This window comes from Bombina bombina, chromosome 6 (genome assembly GCF_027579735.1).
Source record: "Bombina bombina isolate aBomBom1 chromosome 6, aBomBom1.pri, whole genome shotgun sequence".
In the NCBI taxonomy this organism is placed as follows: domain Eukaryota; kingdom Metazoa; phylum Chordata; class Amphibia; order Anura; family Bombinatoridae; genus Bombina; species Bombina bombina.
In genome coordinates, this window is record NC_069504.1 from 274,570,505 (window position 1) to 274,598,002 (window position 27,498).

The 27,498-nt window shown below is 41.3% G+C and overlaps 1 protein-coding gene across 1 annotated transcript in view; it reads right to left on the reverse strand.

The window, feature by feature from the left end:
- The window catches only part of TBK1 (TANK binding kinase 1), a 355,855-nt gene that overhangs the window by 143,819 nt on the left and 184,538 nt on the right, over positions 1-27,498 (reverse strand). The window contains exons 6-7 of the mRNA XM_053716863.1: positions 14,582-14,742; positions 14,265-14,375 (exon numbers count right to left, since the gene is read on the reverse strand). Coding sequence (XP_053572838.1) covers positions 14,265-14,375; positions 14,582-14,742 — 272 coding nt within the window. The remainder of the gene's footprint in view (positions 1-14,264; positions 14,376-14,581; positions 14,743-27,498) is intronic.

Sequence of the window (27,498 nt, forward strand, 5' to 3'; positions counted from 1 at the left end):
TATAAAAATGTCTTGATCCAGTGGCGGCTGGTGAAATTTAAAGATGGTGGGGCGCTTGACCTCACCCCTTTACATAAAGCCACACCATCAGGTGGCACTATCAATTCATTAATGAAATAAATAAAAGGTAGACAGAAACACAGAAAAGCATTCGGGGGGGAGAGGGAGAGACAGACGGGGGAGAGAGACACAGAGGGTTAGAGAGAAAGAGAGAGAGACAATCACACACAGAGGGGTTAGAGAGAGAGAGAAAGAGAGAGAGACAATCACACACAGAGGGGTTAGAGAGAGAGAGAAAGAGAGAGAGACACAATCACACACAGAGGGTTAGAGAGAGAGAGAGAGAGAGAGAGAGACACACACAGAGGGTTAGAGAGAGAGAAATAAAGAGAGAGAGAGAGACAATCACACACAGAGGGTTAGAGAGAGAGAAAGAGAGAGAGACACAATGATTCAATCACATACAGAGGGTTAGAGAAAGAGAGACACAATCACACACAGAGGGTTAGAGAGAGAGAGAGAGAGAGAGAGAGAGAGAAAGAAAGACACAATCACACTCAGAGGGTTAGAGAGAGAGAGAGAGAGAGAGAAAGAGAGACAATCACACACAGAGGGTTAGAGAGAGAAAGAGAGAGACACAATCACACACAGAGGGTTAGAGAGAGCGCGAGAGACACAATCACACACAGAGGGTTAGAGAGAGAGCGAGAGACAGAATCACACACAGAGGGTTAGAGAGAGAGCGAGAGACACAATCACACACAGAGGGTTAGAGAGAGAGCGAGAGACACAATCACACACAGAGGGTTAGAGAGAGAGAGAGAAAGAGAGAGACACAATCACACACAGAGGGTTAGAGAGAGACACAATCACACACAGAGGGTTAGAGAGAGAGAAAGAGAGAGAGAGACACAATCACACACAGAGGGTTAGAGAGAAAGAGAGAGAGAGACACACACAATCACACACAGAGGGTTAGAGAGAGCGCGAGAGACACAATCACACACAGAGGGTTAGAGAGAGAGCGAGAGACACAATCACACACAGAGGGTTAGAGAGAGAGAGAGAGAAAGAGAGAGACACAATCACACACAGAGGGTTAGAGAGAGACACAATCACACACAGAGGGTTAGAGAGAGAGACACACACAATCACACACAGAGGGTTAGAGAGAGAGAGAGAGAGAGACAATCACACACAGAGGGTTAGAGAAAGAAAGAAAGAGAGAGAGACACAATCACACACAGAGGGTTAGAGAGAGAAAGAGAGAGAGAGAAAGAGAGACACAATCACACACAGAGGGTTAGAGAGAAAGAGAGAGAGAGAGACACAATCACACACAGAGGGTTAGAGAGAGACACAATCACACACAGAGGGTTAGAGAGAGAGAGAAAGAGAGAGAGAGAGAGAGAGAGAGAGAGAGACAGACAATCACACACAGAGGGTTAGAGAGAAAGAGAGAGAGAGTGACACAATCACACACAGAGGGTTAGAGAGAGACACAATCACACACAGAGGGTTAGAGAGAAAGAGAGAGAGAGACACAATCACACACAGAGGGTTAGAGAGAGAGACAATCACACACAGAGGGTTAGAGAGAGACACAATCACACACAGAGGGTTAGAGAGAGACACAATCACACACAGAGGGTTAGAGATAGAGAGAGAGAGAAAGAGAGAGAGAGAGAGAGACACACAATCACACACAGAGGGTTAGAGAGAGACACAATCACACACAGAGGGTTAGAGAGAGACACAATCACACACAGAGGGTTAGAGATAGAGAGAGAGAAAGAGAGAGAGAGAGAGAGAGAGAGAGAGAGAGAGACAGACAATCACACACAGAGGGTTAGAGAGAGACACAATCACACACAGAGGGTTAGAGAGAGACACAATCACACACAGAGGGTTAGAGATAGAGAGAGAGAAAGAGAGAGAGAGACAATCACACACAGAGGGTTAGAGAGAAAGAGAGAGTGACACAATCACACACAGAGGGTTAGAGAGAGACACAATCACACACAGAGGGTTAGAGAGAAAGAGAGAGAGAGAGACACAATCACACACAGAGGGTTAGAGAGAGAGACAATCACACACAGAGGGTTAGAGAGAGACACAATCACACACAGAGGGTTAGAGAGACACATAAGGGATGAGAGAGTCTGAGGGGGAGGAAGAGAGACAGAGAGAGAAAGAGACCATCGGGGAGAACAACACATAAGGAGAGAGATGGATAGAGAGACACACACACACACACACATACAAGGGGGGGGGGACCACTGCATTTTTAAGTAATAAAACAGCAAAGCTACAGAGACTAAATGAGACCATACATTAGTGTGCAGTACAGAGGCAAGCTGCTAAGTTAGTGGGTGTAAAGTTTGAGTAAACAAAATACAAAAACGATCCTTTGCTGTAAAAGAGTAAAAAAAAACACTAAACCACATTCATTGAATTATCATTTTCACTAACAGAATCCTTTTCAGTAAAATCTTACTTTAATAAGATGGGGCTGAAACAGTGCTCTCTGTGCCTCTCTCTTCCTGCTCTGTAAGGATTCAGGAAGTGACAGTGGCACATTCCACTGCACTTAGAGGGGAAGAACAGAACTCTCTTTTTCACTTTAGCAAAGCTGGCAAGTTCACAGGACAGCAACAAAATAAATGAAAGTTGTTTTTTTCCGTTTTTGTTTTATTTTATATCATTTAACATCCAGCCCCAACTTTAAGTTCCATTTACTAATGCCTCTCACTGGATTGGTTCAGCCCAAATAGGACTGCCTCAAATAAGCAGTTAATGGGCCATGCAATGATCTTAACCACTTTCATCCAGTAGATGGCGCAGCATGTTGTGTAATGGTGGGCAGACCTGCTTGTGCCTCTTCATTGCACAACATATAGCTGTGAAAAAAAAAAATGCTGGGGAAAAAAAATACAATAAAAAAAAAAAAAAAAGTCAATAAAAAAAAAATATATTTTTGCCCATATGAGAGGTGAAGCACTGCCTCACCTGCCTCTAGTGACTGCACATCACTGATTACAACCCACCACCCACATACCCCTAATCTAACCCAAACCCCCCTTAAATAAACCTAACACTAAGCCCCTGATGATCTTCCTACCTTGTCTTCACCATGCCAGGTTCACCGATCCGTCCTGGCTCCAAGATCTTCATCCAACCCAAGCGGGGGCTAGACATCCACTGAAGAAGTCCAGAAGAGGGTCCAAAGTCTTCCTCCTATCCGGCAAGAAGAGGACATCCGGACCGGCAAACATCTTCTCCAAGCGGCATCTTCTATGTTCTTCCATCCGATGACGACCGGCTCCATCTTGAAGACCTCCAGCACGGATCCATCCTCTTCTTCCGACGACTAGACGACGAATGACGGTTCCTTTAAGGGACGTCATCCAAGATGGCGTCCCTCGAATTCCGATTGGCTGATAGGATTCTATCAGCCAATCGGAATTAAGGTAGGAATTTTCTGATTGGCTGATGGAATCAGCCAATCAGAATCAAGTTCAATCCGATTCAGCCAATACAATGCGAGCTCAATCTGATTGGCTGATTGGATCAGCCAATCGGATTGAACTTGATTCTGATTGGCTGATTCCATCAGCCAATCAGAAAATTCCTACCTTAATTCCGATTGGCTGATAGAATCCTATCAGCCAATCGGAATTCGAGGGACGCCATCTTGGATGACGTCCCTTAAAGGAACCGTCATTCGTCGTCGGAAGAAGAGGATGGATCCGCGCTGGAGGTCTTCAAGATGGAGCCGGTCGTCATCGGATGGAAGAACATAGAAGATGCCGCTTGGAGAAGATGTTTGCCGGTCCGGATGTCCTCTTCTTGCCGGATAGGAGGAAGACTTTGGACCCTCTTCTGGACTTCTTCAGTGGATGTCTAGCCCCCGCTTGGGTTGGATGAAGATCTTGGAGCCAGGACGGATCGGTGAACCTGGCATGGTGAAGACAAGGTAGGAAGATCATCAGGGGCTTAGTGTTAGGTTTATTTAAGGGGGGTTTGGGTTAGATTAGGGGTATGTGGGTGGTGGGTTGTAATGTTGGGGGGGGGGGTATTGTATGTTTTCTTTTACAGGCAAAAGAGCTGAACTTCTTGGGGCATGCCCCGCAAAGGGCCCTGTTCAGGGCTGGTAAGGTAAAAGAGCTTGTAACTTTTTTAATTTAGAATAGGGTAGGGAATTTTTTATTTTGGGGGGCTTTGTTATTTTATTAGGGGGCTTAGAGTAGGTGTAATTAGTTTAAAATTGTTGTAATATTTTTCTTATGTTTGTAAATATTTTTTTATTTTCTGTAACTTAGTTCTTTTTTATTTTTTGTACTTTAGATAGTTTATTTAATTGTATTTATTTGTAGCAATTGTGTTTAATTAATTTATTGATAGTGTAGTGTTAGGTTAATTGTAGGTAATTGTAGGTAGTTTATTTAATTATTTTATTGATAGGGTAGTGTTAGGTTTAATTATATCTTAGGTTAGGATTTATTTTACAGGTAAATTTGTAATTATTTTAACTAGGTAACTATTAAATAGTTCTTAACTATTTAATAGCTATTGTACCTGGTTAAAATAAATACAAAGTTACCTGTAAAATAAATATTAATCCTAAAATAGCTATAATATAAATGTAATTTATATTGTAGCTATATTAGGATTTATTTTACAGGTAAGTATTTAGCTTTAAATAGGATTAATTTATTTAATAAGAGTTAATTTATTTCGTTAGATAAAAATTATATTTAAGTTAGGGGGGTGTTAGTGTTAGGGTTAGACTTAGCTTTAGGGGTTAATACATTTATTAGAATAGCGGTGAGCTCCGGTCGGCAGATTAGGGGTTAATAATTGAAGGTAGGTGTCGGCGATGTTAGGGAGGGCAGATTAGGGGTTAATACTATTTATGATAGGGTTAGTGAGGCGGATTAGGGGTTAATAACTTTATTATAGTAGCGCTCAGGTCCGCTCGGCAGATTAGGGGTTAATAAGTGTAGGTAGGTGTCGGCGACGTTGTGGGGGGCAGATTAGGGGTTAATAAATATAACATAGGGGTCGGCGATGTTAGGGCAGCAGATTAGGGGTACATAGGGATAACGTAGGTGGCGGCGGTTTACGGAGCGGCAGATTAGGGGTTAAAAGTGTAATGCAGGGGTCAGCGATAGCGGGGGCGGCAGATTAGGGGTTAATAAGTGTAAGGCTAGGGGTGTTTAGACTCGGGGTACATGTTAGGGTGTTAGGTGCAGACGTAGGAAGTGTTTCCCCATAGGAAACAATGGGGCTGCGTTAGGAGCTGAACGCTGCTTTTTTGCAGGTGTTAGGTTTTTTTTCAGCTCAAACAGCCCCATTGTTTCCTATGGGAGAATCGTGCACGAGCACGTTTTTGAGGCCGGCCGCGTCCGTAAGCAACTCTGGTATCGAGAGTTGTATTTGCGGTAAAAATGCTCTACGCTCCTTTTTTGGAGCCTAACGCAGCATTTGTTTGAACTCTCGATACCAGAGTTAAATTTATGGTGCGGCCAGAAAAAAACCCGCGGAGCGTTAACAGCCCTTTTACCGCCGAACTCTAAATCTAGCCGTAGGTTTCTGGAAATAGAGACCTGGATAGAATAGTACAGATTGTTTCATATGTTTGGTGGTAGAAACCGACATAATATGGAAAGAACCCTACTATAATTAAGTTAGATTACAGCAGAGTTGTGGAATTATTTGTGGTCTTCTCCCAATCTTACAAACAAATGAAAATGTGTCGCTTTTTTATCATGGTTGTAATTCTGCAACTAGAAAAAGTTAACTTCTGTCAGATATACTTTCCTGCAAGTGCATGCCGTTGTGAAAAAGGAAGGGTTCTTAAAATGCGGAAGCAGACTCTGCAGAGGTTGTAGTTTGTGTGGTTTGTTGATTATTTTTGTCTGTGATTACCACAAAAAATATTTATTTTAAACCAACATGACCTGTATTTCTAAATGTATTTAAAGGAGTAGAAAAGTCAAAATTGAATTGTGCATTTCAGTTTTAAATAGAAGCATTTACTTTTGTTAGCAAAAATGCTTCTAGTAAAAGTTATTAGTGTTTTACAGCAGCATGCGCACATATTCTGTGCACCAGTATTTAAACAGCACACTTTCTCAGAATATCAGCAGTGGCTTGTATGACATAAATTAAAGGGATACTAAACCCAATTTTTTTATTTCATGATTTAAATAGAGCAGGCAATTTTAATCAACTTTCAAATTTACTCCTATTACCAATTTCTCTTCGTTCTCTTGGTATCTTTATTTTAAAAAGCAAGAATTTAAGCTTAGGAGCCGGCCCACTTGCTGATTGGTGGCTAAATGTAGCCTTTTTACTATGCAGCTACTGGAAGTCTTCCTTTCAGACCATTTGAAGGACCAGGCGGATAGTAAGCCAATCAGTTTAAAAACATTAAAACAAAATGTACAAAATCAGTTCACATTAATGCACATTGCTACGCGTTTCTCTGCATTACCCCACCATCAGATCTTAAAGGGAAATACCAGTGCACTACCTTTGAGGAGGTCAGACTGGAGTTCAATGAGCTGAGACACATATCTCAGCATGCTATATTTAGCACATACTGCGCTGGGTCACATGTGAGTATTACTTTACCCTTTTGCTATTAAGGGGGTGGTCAGCTGTCATTTGTCTGCACTAGGAGGCACCCTTCTTTGTTCTTTTGTGCATATACACACACACACAACACAAAGGTACAGCACTGCTGAAGTATAGTGCAAAGTTATTTTGCTAAGTGCACAGTGACTAACAGGGTCCTGCAAACCCCACAATAATCCAATATGAAAAACAAGAAGTCCCAGCACTGTTTCATCAAGGTAAATCCTTTATTGAGGTTAAAAGGAAGACAGCAGACAGCAACGTTTCGGGTCTACATAGACCTTACTCATGCTGTGGTATACAGGTAACGTCCTCTTATTTATAGCACCTGTGCATTGTTAAATTAACCCTTCAATTGGCAAAATTAATACATTATACAGCCATAATTTTTTTAGATAGAATTTTGAATCGTCTGGCCTCTAAACAACCTTCTTTTCTGAAAGACACTAGTGATTTCCTTACAAAAAGCTATGAACTACCTTGTGAAAATTCTGAAATACTTTTTAGTTTGGATATTGTTAGCCTGTATACTGCCATCCCCCATGAAGCAGGGATAGAATCTGTTCTTGACCTTGTTAAACAAGAAACCTCTTTTTCTCTCCTTCAATCACAATTGGTTGAAAACCTTCTTAGAATTGCATTGTATTCTCAACTACTTTCTATTTCAGGACACATAATATTTGCAGCAAAAGGATACGGCTATGGGCTCCAATGTAGCCCCTGCATATGCCAACATCTTTGTTAGCCAATTTGAAAGTAAATTTGTTTACACTAATTCGAAATATCAAGAAAACTATAAAACATGGCTATGTTACATCGATATCTGTGGCGTATGGGGGGGCACATTGAAGTCCTTACAAGACTTTGTAGATTAGCTAAATAGTTGTACTAATTGCCTTAAGTTTACTTTGGATTGTTCATCTGATATGGTAAATTTTCTAGATACAACTGTATATAAGAAAAATTCTAAACTAACCCCTTACATTTATAGTAAGCTCATCAACCGCAATACATTATTACACTTCCAAAGGTTATTTTTTTACCCACAATCCCCAAGAGCCAATGTATTCGAACTTTACGTAATGTTAAAGACAAAGAACTCCAAAAGGTTAGATTGAGTCAAATGGCTAAAAAAAAATTAAGGCTAGAGGCTATCCCACAGAAATTGTGGAAAAATATGAAGGAGGCTATACACAAATTTTGCTCTACCAATGAAAAACAGGAGGAAAACAGAATTTATGTTTACCTGATAAATTACTTTCTCCAACGGTGTGTCCGGTCCACGGCGTCATCCTTACTTGTGGGATATTCTCCTCCCCAACAGGAAATGGCAAAGAGCCCAGCAAAGCTGGCCACATGATCCCTCCTAGGCTCCGCCTACCCCAGTCATTCGACCGACGTTAAGGAGGAATATTTGCATAGGAGAAACCATATGTTACCGTGGTGACTGTAGTTAAAGAAAATAAATTATCAGACCTGATTAAAAAAACCAGGGCGGGCCGTGGACCGGACACACCGTTGGAGAAAGTAATTTATCAGGTAAACATAAATTCTGTTTTCTCCAACATAGGTGTGTCCGGTCCACGGCGTCATCCTTACTTGTGGGAACCAATACCAAAGCTTTAGGACACGGATGAAGGGAGGGAGCAAATCAGGTCACCTAAATGGAAGGCACCACGGCTTGCAAAACCTTTCTCCCAAAAATAGCCTCAGAAGAAGCAAAAGTATCAAACTTGTAAAATTTGGTAAAAGTGTGCAGTGAAGACCAAGTCGCTGCCCTACATATCTGATCAACAGAAGCCTCGTTCTTGAAGGCCCATGTGGAAGCCACAGCCCTAGTGGAATGAGCTGTGATTCTTTCGGGAGGCTGCCGTCCGGCAGTCTCGTAAGCCAATCTGATGATGCTTTTAATCCAAAAAGAGAGAGAGGTAGAAGTTGCTTTTTGACCTCTCCTTTTACCAGAATAAACAACAAACAAGGAAGATGTTTGTCTAAAATCCTTTGTAGCATCTAAATAGAATTTTAGAGCGCGAACAACATCCAAATTGTGCAACAAACGTTCCTTCTTTGAAACTGGTTTCGGACACAGAGAAGGTACGATAATCTCCTGGTTAATGTTTTTGTTAGAAACAACTTTTGGAAGAAAACCAGGTTTAGTACGTAAAACCACCTTATCTGCATGGAACACCAGATAAGGAGGAGAACACTGCAGAGCAGATAATTCTGAAACTCTTCTAGCAGAAGAGATTGCAACCAAAAACAAAACTTTCCAAGATAATAACTTAATATCAACGGAATGTAAGGGTTCAAACGGAACCCCCTGAAGAACTGAAAGAACTAAATTGAGACTCCAAGGAGGAGTCAAAGGTTTGTAAACAGGCTTAATTCTAACCAGAGCCTGAACAAAGGCTTGAACATCTGGCACAGCTGCCAGCTTTTTGTGAAGTAACACAGACAAGGCAGAAATCTGTCCCTTCAGGGAACTTGCAGATAATCCTTTTTCCAATCCTTCTTGAAGGAAGGATAGAATCTTAGGAATCTTAACCTTGTCCCAAGGGAATCCTTTAGATTCACACCAACAGATATATTTTTTCCAAATTTTGTGGTAAATCTTTCTAGTTACAGGCTTTCTGGCCTGAACAAGAGTATCGATAACAGAATCTGAGAACCCTCGCTTCGATAAGATCAAGCGTTCAATCTCCAAGCAGTCAGCTGGAGTGAAACCAGGTTCGGATGTTCGAACGGACCCTGAACAAGAAGGTCTCGTCTCAAAGGTAGCTTCCAAGGTGGAGCCGATGACATATTCACCAGATCTGCATACCAAGTCCTGCGTGGCCACGCAGGAGCTATCAAGATCACCGACGCCCTCTCCTGATTGATCCTGGCTACCAGCCTGGGGATGAGAGGGAACGGCGGGAACACATAAGCTAGATTGAAGGTCCAAGGTGCTACTAGTGCATCCACTAGAGCCGCCTTGGGATCCCTGGATCTGGACCCGTAGCAAGGAACTTTGAAGTTCTGACGAGAGGCCATCAGATCCATGTCTGGAATGCCCCACAGCTGAGTGACTTGGGCAAAGATTTCCGGATGGAGTTCCCACTCCCCCGGATGCAATGTCTGACGACTCAGAAAATCCGCTTCCCAATTTTCCACTCCTGGGATGTGGATGGCGGACAGGTGGCAGGAGTGAGACTCCGCCCATAGAATGATTTTGGTCACTTCTTCCATCGCTAGGGAACTCCTTGTTCCCCCCTGATGGTTGATGTACGCAACAGTTGTCATGTTGTCTGATTGAAACCGTATGAACTTGGCCCTCGCTAGCTGAGGCCAAGCCTTGAGAGCATTGAATATCGCTCTCAGTTCCAGAATATTTATCGGTAGAAGAGATTCTTCCCGAGACCAAAGACCCTGAGCTTTCAGGGATCCCCAGATCGCGCCCCAGCCCATCAGACTGGCGTCGGTCGTAACAATGACCCACTCTGGTCTGCGGAATGTCATCCCTCGTGACAGGTTGTCCAGGGACAGCCACCAACGGAGTGAGTCTCTGGTCCTCTGATTTACTTGTATCTTCGGAGACAAGTCTGTATAATCCCCATTCCACTGACTGAGCATGCACAGTTGTAATGGTCTTAGATGAATGCGCGCAAAAGGAACTATGTCCATAGCCGCTACCATCAACCCGATCACTTCCATGCACTGAGCTATGGAAGGAAGAGGAACGGAATGAAGTATCCGACAAGAGTCTAGAAGCTTTGTTTTTCTGGCCTCTGTCAGAAATATCCTCATTTCTAAGGAATCTATTATTGTTCCCAAGAAGGAAACCCTTGTTGACGGAGATAGAGAACTCTTTTCCACGTTCACTTTCCATCCGTGAGATCTGAGAAAGGCCAGGACGATGTCCGTGTGAGCCTTTGCTTGAGGAAGGGACGACGCTTGAATCAGAATGTCGTCCAAGTAAGGTACTACAGCAATGCCCCTTGGTCTTAGCACAGCTAGAAGGGACCCTAGTACCTTTGTGAAAATCCTTGGAGCAGTGGCTAATCCGAAAGGAAGCGCCACAAACTGGTAATGCTTGTCCAGGAATGCGAACCTTAGGAACCGATGATGTTCCTTGTGGATAGGAATATGTAGATACGCATCCTTTAAATCCACCGTGGTCATGAATTGACCTTCCTGGATGGAAGGAAGAATAGTTCGAATGGTTTCCATCTTGAACGATGGAACCTTGAGAAACTTGTTTAAGATCTTGAGATCTAAGATTGGTCTGAACGTTCCCTCTTTTTTGGGAACTATGAACAGATTGGAGTAGAACCCCATCCCTTGTTCTCTTAATGGAACAGGATGAATCACTCCCATTTTTAACAGGTCTTCTACACAATGTAAGAATGCCTGTCTTTTTATATGGTCTGAAGACAACTGAGACCTGTGGAACCTCCCCCTTGGGGGAAGTCCCTTGAATTCCAGAAGATAACCTTGGGAGACTATTTCTAGCGCCCAAGGATCCAGAACATCTCTTGCCCAAGCCTGAGCGAAGAGAGAGAGTCTGCCCCCCACCAGATCCGGTCCCGGATCGGGGGCCAACATTTCATGCTGTCTTGGTAGCAGTGGCAGGTTTCTTGGCCTGCTTACCCTTGTTCCAGCCTTGCATTGGTCTCCAAGCTGGCTTGGCTTGAGAAGTATTACCCTCTTGCTTAGAGGACGTAGCACTTTGGGCTGGTCCGTTTCTACGAAAGGGACGAAAATTAGGTTTATTTTTTGCCTTGAAAGGCCGATCCTGAGGAAGGGCGTGGCCCTTACCCCCAGTGATATCAGAGATAATCTCTTTCAAGTCAGGGCCAAACAGCGTTTTCCCCTTGAAAGGAATGTTAAGTAGCTTGTTCTTGGAAGACGCATCAGCCGACCAAGATTTCAACCAAAGCGCTCTGCGCGCCACAATAGCAAACCCAGAATTCTTAGCCGCTAACCTAGCCAATTGCAAAGTGGCGTCTAGGGTGAAAGAATTAGCCAATTTGAGAGCATTGATTCTGTCCATAATCTCCTCATAAGGAGGAGAATCACTATCGACCGCCTTTATTAGCTCATCGAACCAGAAACATGCGGCTGTAGCGACAGGGACAATGCATGCAATTGGTTGTAGAAGGTAACCCTGCTGAACAAACATCTTTTTAAGCAAACCTTCTAATTTTTTATCCATAGGATCTTTGAAAGCACAACTATCCTCTATGGGTATAGTGGTGCGTTTGTTTAAAGTGGAAACCGCTCCCTCGACCTTGGGGACTGTCTGCCATAAGTCCTTTCTGGGGTCGACCAAAGGAAACAATTTTTTAAATATGGGGGGAGGGACGAAAGGAATACCGGGCCTTTCCCATTCTTTATTAACAATGTCCGCCACCCGCTTGGGTATAGGAAAAGCTTCTGGGAGCCCCGGCACCTCTAGGAACTTGTCCATTTTACATAGTTTCTCTGGGATGACCAACTTGTCACAATCATCCAGAGTGGATAATACCTCCTTAAGCAGAATGCGGAGATGTTCCAACTTAAATTTGAATGCAATCACATCAGGTTCAGCCTGTTGAGAAATGTTCCCTGAATCAGTAATTTCTCCCTCAGACAAAACCTCCCTGGCCCCATCAGACTGGGTTAGGGGCCCTTCAGAGATATTAGTATCAGCGTTGCCATGCTCTTCAGTATCTAAAACAGAGCAGCCGCGCTTACGCTGACAAGTGTTCATTTGGGCTAAAATGTTTTTGACAGAATTATCCATTACAGCCGTTAATTGTTGCATAGTAAGGAGTATTGGCGCGCTAGATGTACTAGGGGCCTCCTGAGTGGGCAAGACTCGTGTAGACGAAGGAGGGAATGATGCAGTACCATGCTTACTCCCCTCACTTGAGGAATCATCTTGGGCATCATTGTCATTATCACATAAATCACATTTATTTAAATGAATAGGAATTCTGGCTTCCCCACATTCAGAACACAGTCTATCTGGTAGTTCAGACATGTTAAACAGGCATAAACTTGATAACAAAGTACAAAAACGTTTTAAAATAAAACCGTTACTGTCACTTTAAATTTTAAACTGAACACACTTTATTACTGCAATTGCGAAAAAACATGAAGGAATTGTACAAAATTCACCAAATTTTCACCACAGTGTCTTAAAGCCTTAAAAGTATTGCACACCAAATTTGGAAGCTTTAACCCTTAAAATAACGGAACCGGAGCCGTTTTGAACTTTAACCCCTTTACAGTCCCTGGTATCTGCTTTGCTGAGACCCAACCAAGCCCAAAGGGGAATACGATACCAAATGACGCCTTCAGAAAGTCTTTTCTAAGTATCAGAGCTCCTCACACATGCGACTGCATGCCATGCCTCTCAAAAACAAGTGCGCCACACCGGCGCGAAAATGAGGCTCTGCTTATGCTTTGGGAAAGTCCCTAAGTAATAAGGTGTCTAATCCAGTGCCTGCCGATATTCTTATATCAAAATACCCAGATAAAATGATTCCTCAAGGCTAAATATGTGTTAAAAATGAATCGATTTAGCCCAGAAAAGTCTACAGTCTTAATAAGCCCTTGTGAAGCCCTTATTTATGATCGTAATAAACATGGCTTACCGGATCCCATAGGGAAAATGACAGCTTCCAGCATTACATCGTCTTGTTAGAATGTGTCATACCTCAAGCAGCAAGAGACTGCATACTGTTCCCCCAACTGAAGTTAGTAGCTCTCAACAGTCCTGTGTGGAACAGCCATGGATTTTAGTTACGGTTGCTAAAATCATTTTCCTCATACAAACAGAAATCTTCATCTCTTTTCTGTTTCTGAGTAAATAGTACATACCAGCACTATTTCAAAATAACAAACTCTTGATTGAATAATAAAAACTACAGTTAAACACTAAAAAACTCTAAGCCATCTCCGTGGAGATGTTGCCTGTACAACGGCAAAGAGAATGACTGGGGTAGGCGGAGCCTAGGAGGGATCATGTGGCCAGCTTTGCTGGGCTCTTTGCCATTTCCTGTTGGGGAGGAGAATATCCCACAAGTAAGGATGACGCCGTGGACCGGACACACCTATGTTGGAGAAAACAGATTAATATTTGCAACAGAATTTAATAACCATAGTGAGAAGATAACATCTGTCCTCAAAAAACATTGGTATTTACTTAGCAAATCATATCCTAACATTTGTGAATTCTAGAAACCCCCTTTTCAATCATACAAAAGAAAGAGTAAAAAAATCTTAAAGACACACTAGTGAGAGCTGATGTGGGTAGTAATAAAGTGAATAAGGTGAATTATTTAACTACTCCCAATAAAGGATCATACCCAAGCTTAAACTGCGCCCAGTGCAAGTCTATGATTAAGGGTAGACATATAGCCCAGATCAATAACAAGAAAAGGGAAATCAATGGTTACTACACCTGTGATACAGAGTATGTTGTGTATTTACTCATATTGTGGGAAAAGTATTAAATAATTTGCAGTGTATAGAATCAAAGGATGAAAGGAAAAACAAACATTTAGATTAAACTTTCCACCTTTAAATGCCTTAAATTGCTATTCCCTATTAGATATCAGAAATAATAATCTTACTAACCAAACAAATATACTTACATGGACAAATTACAGGAAATGGGTAAATCCCGACTCCATTCAATGGGACCATTTTCTGCCCTCTGAACTCCAGAAATTGCACCAGATGGTTTCCCCGTAATTATTTTATACCTAATAAAAAGAAAACACAATCTTATACTGTTAACCATTTACTTTACTTATCCTCACAGATAAATCCACCTTTAGGTATAAATATTTTTACATAATTATTATTGAATATAGAACTCAATTTAATAAAAAATAAATAACGTGATTAAAACTAATCATTTTAAAAACGAAAACGCCATATTTGGAAACAGATTAGAGGCTAAACATACATGACTTCCTTGTTCCTGCGTGGTCCTTCAAATGGTCTGAAAGGAAGACTTCCACTAGCTGCATGGTAAAAAGTCACACCAATGCTCCACAGGTCCACTGTTGCACCATACTTTTTCTGATGCTCTTTTCTGAGCACAGCACGTTCATACATGTCTGGGTGCTGTTGTGAGAAAAGAATATTCAATAATCAACTACTTTGTCTAGTTGGTACAGGATTTTATCCATAAGACACATAACTGTAGCGAGTATTTGCAGCTATTTCATTATTAAAAGGAAATAGTTGGAATAATTCAGATACAGTCACAGCAGTGTTGCCTAAAACAAACTTTATAAATAAGTTTAAAACTACTCATGATAACACTATGTACGAGCTGGAATTACACAAGCAATTTCATAAAATGACCTTTGTATTAGGAGTAAGTCTGGTAGCACCAACTTGGCTTCGACAAAGACTTAAGACCTCTACATTGACACGTAAAATGATTAGTAGAAGGCTGCGCATCTTGGCATCAATTCTTGAATGAAAAGAGCTCTCATTGGAGAAGGAAATTATCATTCTAGTCAAATTCAAAAATCCTTTAGTCTTAAAGGCCCTCAACCACCAGCAATAGTCCTCAGTAATTTGTTATGAAAAAAGCAATTCTAGATTTCTCATTAAGCTTGTGTATTTATACCAAATTTCGTACAATTGTGTAGTATACTGTTAAAGTAAATTCATTACTCGTGACTAGGTTAATTATATGATTCTAATCCAATTTTATTATGAGTTCTTTAGCATAGGTGTGAGTTTAAAATAATGGGGTAAATATGAACGTAAATTAAACTTTCATTATTCAGATAGAGCAGCAATTATAAACAACTTCCCAATTTACTTCCATTAACAAAATGTGCAAAGTCTTTTTAAATTTAAACTTTTTGAGTCACCATCTCCTACTGAGTATGTGCAAGAATAAACGTATATGTATTTGTGATTGGCTGATGGCTGTCACATGGTAGGTGTATGCACAACTTATTTGTTCAGTCTAAGTGCTATTGCATGATCTTGCATTTGTTATCTTGCATTTGTTGATTATGTAAATCTACTGTGTTTACTGGTCCTTTAAGTGACTGGTCTACCACGCAAATAAGTTTGGGCGCTAAAGGTTTAAAGGGATACTGGACCCAATTTTTTTCTTTCATGATTCAGATAAAGCACGTAATTTTAAGCAACTTTCTAATTTACTCCTATTATCAATGGTTCTTCATTCTCTTGGAATCTTTATTTGAAAAAGCAGGAATGTAAGCTTACGAGCTGGCCCATCTTTGTTTCAGCACCAGGTTACAGCTTGCTGATTGGTGGCTAAATATACCCAACCAATCAGCAAGCGCGATCTAGGGTGCTGAACCAAAAATGGGCAAGCTTGTAAGCTTACATTCCTGCTTTCTCAATTAAAGATACCAAGAGAATGAAGAAAATTTTACAATAGGAGTAAATTAGAAAGTTGCTTAAAATTTCATGCGCTATCTGAATCATGAAAGAAAAAAATTTAAGTTCAGTGTCCCTTTAATATGAGATTGAAACGTGCGACAACTGCATGTTTCACTAGCTGATAAGGACAAGTTTCACAGCTCTATTAATAGGCACAAACACGCCTAAGCAAGCAGGAAAGGACAAGAGAACCAGATTTTCAAAATAAAAACTGTGACACATTTTAAAATACCCACAAGATGTAACTAATAATAATAAAAAAAATAGTATAAAGGGACATAAACCAAGTTGGGATTGAGATAAAATATAAAAATATGTACTTTAATTACTTTACCTGCAAATTTATACTGCAGTGCCTCGCCATTAACCCTTTATTTTTAGTTTCTGATTTGTAAATCTCCCCACACACAATTCATTTCATGGCTGTATCTATATCTAGCATTGCTTTTTGTAGAATGCAGCCCTGTACATTGATTATCTGCTGGAGCATGCCTAGGAGCAAATAAGCTGCTGTGAAATACAATGCCTGTGGTGCTAAACACTGATAAGGAGGGGTGAATCATACTAATCCAGCCAGCATGGCTATGTAACTCATTTTGCTTATATTTTAAAATGATTTTAAAATACTTGCCAGCAATTTTTAAAACAATTTTTGTTGTGCAAACTATTTTTACTTAATTAGCCCTATTAGGATATGCACAGCTCTTAACCTGTTTTATGGCACTTTAATTGGGGGTATGTAAACCAAATGATGTAAGTTTAGGACTGGATGTCTGAATAATAGATAAAAAATGTAGTTAGCTTATTAATTATCTCCTTTATCAATACCTAAGTTCCATGTTCTGATTCCACAAAAACAACAGCAAAAACCAAATTGTAATAAGCTTGTGTATTTGTGAGTTGCCATTTAATATACAGTATATATAAAAAAAAAAAAACACATAATAAAATCTTTATTAGTTTCTTTCAGCTGTTCTGTTCTTAAGATATCCTTTTGTAAAATAAAACCAAGCTACTTACATCATCCTAGAACTGGGAATTATGATTTTGACTGACTGCCAGAGGGGGTATAGGTATTGAGCAATCCATTTGAGGTTCTATAATCCAAAAAAGTTATGGGGATATGAAACAAACAAAAAAATAATATATATATTGTGATTCAGACAGAGCATGCAATTAAAAAGAAAAAAGTTTACAATTTATTTCTATTCTCAAAATATGCTTTCCTCCCATTACAAGATATGCCTAGGTAGGGGTCTGGATCACTATATGACAGGAAATAGTGCTGCATCTAGTGCTCTTGCTTATGGATTACATTTTAGCAAAACTGCTGCAATATAGTGCTCCTGAGCTTGCCGTCTTGCTTTTCAACAAATGATACCAAGAAACTTAATAGAAGTAAATTAGACATTGTTTAAAATTGCATGCTCTATTTGCATCATGAAAGAAAAAATTTGAGTTTCATATCCCTTTAAGAACACATGCTTTAAGAAAAGTAACTTGAAATGTCTTTATTTTAAGTATATGGTTCAGTGAGGGAACTCACTTTACTTTCATGCTTTCATAAACAATAATAATCTGATGAATGTGGAATATTTGGATAGGGCATAAATAAGTCACAGGTCACTAATATTGTATAATATTATATATAAAATGAATTATTAGGATAAAACATGAAAGGGTTAATCAGAACAAACATGAATAGTTTTAACTAATCAGATTTTGGGTTTAGTGGCCCTTTAATAATGGTTAATATAGTTATTTTGATTTGTGAATGAGAAACCACGAGATGGCTTTTCCCTTAAAGGTGACAGTGAGGAAACCCCTGATCATAATGTATTAGGTTTCTGAGTTATAATACATAATCTCACAAAGGAGTTCCAACAAAAACTTTTACATTGTGAAGTACTAAATGGCCTTTAGCTTACTCCATATTTTCGCTCCTGCACTTAACAACATGACAGATAATTACATTGAGCATAGAATCACCAAAGTGAAAAAAATCCAGCTGTTAATGGGCCGAAAATTGTAGAATAAAATGTAGCTTTTATTAGTAATGCAGGTAAAACGACATTCCAAAAAGTCAAACACAGCCAGTGAATCAGCCAACAACATATCATCACATCCAACATGTTTTGTGCCGTTACAGCACTTCATCAGGGATAGAGTTAAATTAGCTGTTCAGGTGTTAAAAGCAATTTCTGATCCAATCAGATGTGTCTATTTTGTTTGTCCAATCATAATGCCTGATTTCCAAATTCGTCACATATACTGACTAATTGCTAACACAATCAGATTGGATCAAAGTTACACTTCAAAAAACAAAAAACTGCTAAAATATATTAAACAAACTCTTTAGAGATGATACACAAATATTGAACAAATAAATTTGGACACGCATAGATTAAGAAATTTAACGAATTAACTGCATTGCAACATTGTATCAATAAACATGTATTTCCAGTAATGTTATAAAGCTCTGAAGATCTCTGCATTCGTTGGTACTTGTGTAAATTGGTGTCCAAAGCAGCAGCAAAAAAACATGTTTGTATTATGTGATGTAATGCTTTATTTTGTGATTCAGATAGAGCATTCAATTTTAAGCAACTTTCTAATTTACTCCTATTATTAATTTTTCTTCATTCGCTTGGTATATTTATTTGAAAAGCAAGAATGTAAGTTTAGATGCCGGACCATTTTTGGTGAACAACCTGGGTTGTTCTTGCTGATTGATGGAAAAAACATAATTTATGCTTACCTGATAAATTCCTTTCTTCTGTTGTGTGATCAGTCCACGGGTCATCATTACTTCTGGGATATTATCTGCTCCCCTACAGGAAGTGCAAGAGGATTCACCCAGCAGAGTTGCTATATAGCTCCTCCCCTCTACGTCACCTCCAGTCATTCGACCAAAGACCAACGAGAAAGGAGAAGCCAAGGGTGTAGTGGTGACTGAATTATAATTTAAAAAATATTTACCTGCCTTAAAAAACAGGGCGGGCCGTGGACTGATCACACAACAGAAGAAAGGAATTTATCAGGTAAGCATAAATTATGTTTTCTTCTGTTATGTGTGATCAGTCCACGGGTCATCATTACTTCTGGGATACCAATACCAAAGCAAAAGTACACGGATGACGGGAGGGATAGGCAGGCTCATTATACAGAAGGAACCACTGCCTGAAGAACCTTTCTCCCAAAAATAGCCTCCGAAGAAGCAAAAGTGTCAAATTTGTAAAATTTGGAAAAAGTATGAAGCGAAGACCAAGTTGCAGCCTTGCAAATCTGTTCAACAGAGGCCTCATTCTTAAAGGCCCAAGTGGAAGCCACAGCTCTAGTGGAATGAGCTGTAATTCTTTCAGGAGGCTGCTGTCCAGCAGTCTCATAGGCTAAACGTATTATGCTACGAAGCCAAAAAGAGAGAGAGGTAGCAGAAGCTTTTTGACCTCTCCTCTGCCCAGAATAAACGACAAACAGGGAAGAAGTTTGGCGAAAATCTTTAGTTGCCTGCAAGTAGAACTTGAGGGCACGAACTACATCCAGATTGTGAAGAAGACGTTCCTTCTTAGAAGAAGGATTTGGACACAAGGATGGAACAACAATCTCTTGATTGATATTCCTGTTAGAGACAACCTTAGGTAAGAAACCAGGTTTAGTACGCAGAACTACCTTGTCTGAGTGAAAGATCAGATAAGGAGAATCACAATGTAGGGCTGATAACTCAGAGACTCTTCGAGCCGAGGAAATAGCCATTAAAAATAGAACTTTCCAAGATAACAATTTTATATCAATGGAATGAAGGGGTTCAAACGGAACACCCTGTAAAACGTTAAGAACTAAGTTTAAACTCCATGGCGGAGCAACAGCTTTAAACACAGGCTTGATCCTAGCTAAAGCCTGACAAAAGGCCTGGATGTCTGAATTTTCTGACAGACGCCTGTGTAACAAGATGGACAGAGCTGAGATCTGTCCCTTTAATGAGCTAGCCGATAAACCCTTTTCTAAACCTTCTTGTAGAAAAGACAATATCCTAGGAATCCTAACCTTACTCCAGGAGTAATCTTTGGATTCACACCAGTATAGGTATTTACGCCATATTTTATGGTAAATCTTTCTGGTAACAGGCTTCCTAGCCTGTATCAGGGTATCAATAACAGACTCAGAAAAACCACGTTTTGATAAAATCAAGCGTTCAATTTCCAAGCAGTCAGCTTCAGAGAAGTTAGACTTTGATGTTTGAATGGACCCTGAATCAGAAGGTCCTGTCTTAGAGGTAGAGACCAAGGCGGACAGGATGACATGTCCACTAGATCTGCATACCAAGTCCTGCGCGGCCATGCAGGCGCTATTAGAATCACTGATGCTCTCTCCTGTTTGATCTTGGCAATCAATCGAGGAAGCAGCGGGAAGGGTGGAAACACATAAGCCATCCTGAAGTTCCAAGGTGCTGTCAAAGCATCTATCAGAACCGCTCCCGGATCCCTGGATCTGGATCCGTAGCGAGGAAGTTTGGCGTTCTGGCGAGACGCCATGAGATCTATCTCTGGTTTGCCCCAACGTCGAAGTATTTGGGCAAAGACCTCCGGATGAAGTTCCCACTCCCCCGGATGAAGAGTCTGACGACTCAAGAAATCCGCCTCCCAGTTCTCCACTCCCGGGATGTGGATTGCTGACAGGTGGCAAGAGTGAGACTCTGCCCAGCGAATTATCTTTGATACTTCTATCATTGCTAGGGAGCTTCTTGTCCCTCCCTGATGGTTGATGTAAGCTACAGTCGTGATGTTGTCCGACTGAAACCTGATGAACCCCCGAGTCTTTAACTGGGGCCAAGCTAGAAGGGCATTGAGAACTGCTCTCAATTCCAGAATGTTTATTGGCAGGAGACTTTCCTCCTGACTCCATAGTCCCTGAGCCTTCAGAGAATTCCAGACAGCGCCCCAACCTAGAAGGCTGGCGTCTGTTGTTACAATTGTCCAGTCCGGCCTGCTGAACGGCATCCCCCTGGACAGATGTGGCCGAGAAAGCCACCATAGAAGAGAGTTTCTGGTCTCTTGATCCAGATTCAGAGTGGGGGACAAATCTGAGTAATCCCCATTCCACTGACTCAGCATGCACAATTGCAGCGGTCTGAGATGTAGGCGTGCAAAGGGAACTATGTCCATTGCTGCTACCATTAAGCCGATCACCTCCATGCATTGAGCTACTGACGGGAGTGGAATGGAATGAAGGCCACGGCATGCATTTAGAAGCTTTGTTAATCTGTCTTCTGTCAGATAAATCTTCATTTCTACAGAATCTATAAGAGTCCCCAAGAATGGAACTCTTGTGAGAGGCAAGAGAGAACTCTTCTTTTCGTTCACTTTCCATCCATGCGACCTTAGAAATGCCAGAACTAACTCTGTATGAGACTTGGCAGTTTGAAAGCTTGAAGCTTGTATCAGAATGTCGTCTAGGTACGGAGCTACCGAAATTCCTCGCGGTCTCAGAACCGCTAGAAGGGCACCCAGAACCTTTGTGAAGATTCTTGGAGCCGTAGCCAATCCGAATGGAAGGGCTACAAACTGGTAATGCCTGTCTAAGAAGGCAAACCTTAGATACCGGTAATGATCTTTGTGAATCGGTATGTGAAGGTAAGCATCCTTTAAATCCACTGTGGTCATGTACTGTCCCTTTTGGATCATGGGTAAGATTGTCCGAATAGTTTCCATTTTGAACGATGGAACTCTTAGGAATTTGTTTAGGATCTTTAAATCCAAGATTGGCCTGAAAGTTCCCTCTTTTTTGGGAACCACAAACAGGTTTGAGTAAAACCCTTGTCCTTGTTCCGACCGCGGAACCGGATGGATCACTCCCATTAATAATAGATCTTGTACACAGCGTAGAAACGCGTCCTTCTTTATTTGGTTTGTTGACAACCTTGACAGATGAAATCTCCCTCTTGGGGGAGATAATTTGAAGTCTAGAAGGTATCCCTGAGATATGATCTCTAGCGCCCAGGGATCCTGGACATCTCTTGCCCAAGCCTGGGCGAAGAGAGAGAGTCTGCCCCCCACTAGATCCGGTCCCGGATCGGGGGCCCTCGGTTCATGCTGTCTTAGGGGCAGCAGCAGGTTTTCTGGCCTGCTTGCCCTTATTCCAGGACTGGTTAGGTTTCCAGCCTTGTCTGTAACGAGCAACAGCTCCTTCCTGTTTTGGTGCAGTGGAAGTTGATGCTGCACCTGCTTTGAAATTCCGAAAGGGACGAAAATTAGACTGTCTAGCCTTAGCTTTGGCTTTGTCTTGAGGCAGAGCGTGGCCCTTACCTCCTGTAATGTCAGCGATAATCTCTTTCAAACCGGGCCCAAATAAAGTTTGCCCCTTGAAAGGTATATTAAGTAATTTGGACTTAGAAGTTACATCAGCCGACCAGGATTTTAGCCACAGCGCCCTACGTGCCTGAATGGCGAATCCTGAATTCTTAGCCGTCAGTTTGGTTAAATGTACTACGGCCTCCGAAATGAATGAATTAGCTAGTTTAAGGACTCTAAGCCTGTCCGTAATGTCGTCCAGCGTAGCGGAACTAAGGTTCTCTTCCAGAGACTCAATCCAAAATGCTGCCGCAGCCGTAATCGGCGCGATGCATGCAAGGGGTTGCAATATAAAACCTTGTTGAACAAACATTTTCTTAAGGTAACCCTCTAATTTTTTATCCATAGGATCTGAAAAAGCACAGCTATCCTCCACCGGGATAGTGGTGCGCTTAGCTAAAGTAGAAACTGCTCCCTCCACCTTAGGGACCGTTTGCCATAAGTCCCGTGTGGTGGCGTCTATTGGAAACATCTTTCTAAATATTGGAGGGGGTGAGAACGGCACACCGGGTCTATCCCACTCCTTAGTAACAATTTCAGTTAATCTCTTAGGTATAGGAAAAACGTCAGTACTCGCCGGTACCGCAAAGTATTTATCCAACCTACACATTTTCTCTGGTATTGCAACAGTGTTACAATCGTTAAGAGCCGCTAAGACCTCCCCTAGTAATACACGGAGGTTTTCCAATTTAAATTTAAAATTTGAAATATCTGAATCCAATCTGCTTGGATCAGAACCGTCACCTACAGAATGAAGCTCTCCGTCCTCATGCTCTGCAAGCTGTGACGCAGTATCAGACATGGCCTTAGAATTATCAGCGCACTCTGTTCTCACCCCAGAGTGATCACGCTTGCCTCTTAGTTCTGGTAACTTAGCCAAAACTTCAGTCATAACAGTAGCCATATCTTGTAATGTTATCTGTAATGGCTGCCCAGATGTACTAGGCGCCATAATATCACGCACCTCCCGGGCGGGAGACGCAGGTACTGACACGTGAGGCGAGTTAGACGGCATAACTCTCCCCTCGCTGTTTGGTGAAATTTGTTCAATTTGTACAGATTGGCTTTTATTTAAAGTAGCATCAATACAGTTAGTACATAAATTTCTATTGGGCTCCACCTTGGCATTGGAACAAATGACACAGGTATCTTCCTCTGAATCAGACATGTTTAACACACTAGCAATAAACATGCAACTTGGTTACAATCTTAGTTAACAAAAAACGTACTGTGCCTCAAAGAAGCACTAAACGATTAAATGACAGTTGAAATAATGAACTGAAAAACAGTTATAGCATCACTCTTTAAAAACAACACAACTTGTTAGCAAAGGTTTGTTCCCATTAGTAAAGTAACACTAATTAAATTTTAAACATAAAAATCATAGAGCAACGTTTTAAAACACAGTCACTACATAAGTCTCACAGCTCTGCTGAGAGAAACTACCTCCCTTCAAAGAAGTTTGAAGACCCCTGAGTTCTGTTAGAGATGAACCGGATCATGCAGAAAATACAAGAGTAACTGACTGGAAATTTTTGATGCGTAGCAAAGAGCGCCAAAAACGGCCCCTCCCCCTCACACACAGCAGTGAGAGAGAAACGAAACTGTCATAATCAAAACAAGTAAACTGCCAAGTGGAAAAATAATGCCCAAATATTTATTCACTCAGTACCTCAGAAATGCAAACGATTCTACATTCCAGCAAAAACGTTTAACATGAATTAAATACCTATTAAAAGGTTTAATGTATTTTTACAGAGTAATTCCGGTGAAATACCATCCCCAGAATACTGAAGTGTAGAGTATACATACATGTCATTATAACGGTATGGCAGGATTTTCTCATCAATTCCATTCAGAAAATAAAAACTGCTACATACCTCAATGCAGATTCAACTGCCCGCTGTCCCCTGATCTGAAGCTTTTACCTCCCTCAGATGGCCGAGAAACAGCAATATGATCTTAACTACTCCGGTTAAAATCATAAGAAAAACTCTGGTAGATTCTTCTTCAAACTCTGCCAGAGAAGTAATAACACGCTCCGGTGCTATTGTAAAATAACAAACTTTTGATTGAAGTTATAAAAACTAAGTATAATCACCATAGTCCTCTCACACCTCCTATCTAGTCTTTGGGTGCAAGAGAATGACTGGAGGTGACGTAGAGGGGAGGAGCTATATAGCAACTCTGCTGGGTGAATCCTCTTGCACTTCCTGTAGGGGAGCAGATAATATCCCAGAAGTAATGATGACCCGTGGACTGATCACACATAACAGAAGAAATTCACCCACCAATAATCAAGTGCTATCCTGTCTTCTGAACCAAAGATGGCTGGCTCCTTAGCTAAGATTCCTTCTTTTTCAAATAAAGATAGCAAGAGAAAGAAGAAAATTTGATAATAGGAGTAAATTTGAAAGTTATTTAAAATTACATGCGCTATCCGAGACAAAAAAAAGGTCCTTAACGACCAAGAACGTACCCTGTACATCGTTGGTGTTTGAAAGCGGTGGAAGCGATCCTGATCGCTTCCAGCCACTTTCATGTTATTGCAATGATGCCTCGATATTGAGGCATCCTGCAATAACATTTTCTAGCAGTCCGATGCAGAGAGAGCCACTCTGTGGCCCTCTCTGCATCGGCCATCAATGAACGTGATCGTTGGTGGGTGGGAGCTGCTGCAGGGAGGCGGCCGTCGGTGAACGAGGGGGGCGGTATTGCGTGTGGGGGCGTGCACGGGGGCGGGTGTGTGCGGCAACCCTACACTATGACACAATACATGTTACAAATAAAGGTGGGAGAGAGGACAGGGGAGGGTTGGAATTTAAAGTTAAGGGATCTGGGAAAGGGTGGGGGGGTTGAATGTTGAGGGAGGGTTGGATGTTGAGGGGGGGGCAGCTACACTACAGAAAACATTGAATAATTTTTTAATAAAACATTTAAAAAAAAACAACATTTTATTTCAAACTGGGTACTGGCAGACAGCTGCCAGTACCCAATATGGCGCACAATAAGGTAGAGAGGGAGGGTTAGAGAGCTGTTTGGGGGGGGCGGGTTCACTGTTACTAAACACATCTCCTCAGTTCTCTTATTTAGAGTCCATTTGACTTTGTCCCTATTCACTTTATAGCTTATTTATTTACTAGTAGCATATTTATAACTGCCCCTAACCAGTCCCAGCAGAGGGTATAAGATAACAGGCTTGGAAACCAAGGTCACAACATGGTGGCACCCATTCATTTATGGAGACTAAAACTTTACATTTCTTTCTTTAAAAAGAATATGCAAATTTATTTTTATAATTGTTAGTTGTTTAGAGCAATGTGTGATTTTGAGTTTGACGTCCCTTTAAGGGCACTAGAAAGGACCTCTATCTTTTTAACCCCTGCAAAAAGGTTAAACACACAGTAGAAGTACCATAAAAGTAGAACACCACATAGTAGAAGTACCACTCGTGAGCCACAGAGAACCGATGGTCCAGAGCAGAAACTGCCAGTAATCCAGTCAGCAGTGCTAGCTGCACGACCCAGCTGTGTAACTAGTGCTGCTGGCTAGATCAACTGCAGTTTCCACCTCTGCATGTCCCGAATGGTACTTCTACTGTGTGTTTAACCCCTTTGCTGAGGTTAAACACACAGTTTTGTAGAGTCGCTAGTATTAAAACAGAATTTATGTTTACCTGATAAATTACTTTCTCCAACGGTGTGTCCGGTCCACGGCGTCATCCTTACTTGTGGGATATTCTCTTCCCCAACAGGAAATGGCAAAGAGCCCAGCAAAGCTGGTCACATGATCCCTCCTAGGCTCCGCCTACCCCAGTCATTCGACCGACGTTAAGGAGGAATATTTGCATAGGAGAAACCATATGATACCGTGGTGACTGTAGTTAAAGAAAATAAAATATCAGACCTGATTAAAAAACCAGGGCGGGCCGTGGACCGGACACACCGTTGGAGAAAGTAATTTATCAGGTAAACATAAATTCTGTTTTCTCCAACATAGGTGTGTCCGGTCCACGGCGTCATCCTTACTTGTGGGAACCAATACCAAAGCTTTAGGACACGGATGAAGGGAGGGAGCAAATCAGGTCACCTAAATGGAAGGCACCACGGCTTGCAAAACCTTTCTCCCAAAAATAGCCTCAGAAGAAGCAAAAGTATCAAACTTGTAAAATTTGGTAAAAGTGTGCAGTGAAGACCAAGTCGCTGCCCTACATATCTGATCAACAGAAGCCTCGTTCTTGAAGGCCCATGTGGAAGCCACAGCCCTAGTGGAATGAGCTGTGATTCTTTCAGGAGGCTGCCGTCCGGCAGTCTCGTAAGCCAATCTGATGATGCTTTTAATCCAAAAAGAGAGAGAGGTAGAAGTTGCTTTTTGACCTCTCCTTTTACCAGAATAAACAACAAACAAGGAAGATGTTTGTCTAAAATCCTTTGTAGCATCTAAATAGAATTTTAGAGCGCGAACAACATCCAAACTGGTTTCGGACACAAAGAAGGCACGACTATCTCCTGGTTAATGTTTTTGTTAGAAACAACTTTTGGAAGAAAACCAGGTTTAGTACGTAAAACCACCTTATCTGCATGGAACACCAGATAAGGAGGAGAACACTGCAGAGCAGATAATTCTGAAACTCTTCTAGCAGAAGAAATTGCAACCAAAAACAAAACTTTCCAAGATAATAACTTAATATCAACGGAATGTAAGGGTTCAAACGGAACCCCCTGAAGAACTGAAAGAACTAAGTTGAGACTCCAAGGAGGAGTCAAAGGTTTGTAAACAGGCTTGATTCTAACCAGAGCCTGAACAAAGGCTTGAACATCTGGCACAGCTGCCAGCTTTTTGTGAAGTAACACAGACAAGGCAGAAATCTGTCCCTTCAAGGAACTTGCAGATAATCCTTTCTCCAATCCTTCTTGAAGAAAGGATAGAATCTTAGGAATTTTTACCTTGTCCCAAGGGAATCCTTTAGATTCACACCAACAGATATATTTTTTCCATATTTTGTGGTAAATTTTTCTAGTTACAGGCTTTCTGGCCTGAACAAGAGTATCAATAACAGAATCTGAGAACCCTCGTTTTGATAAGATCAAGCGTTCAATCT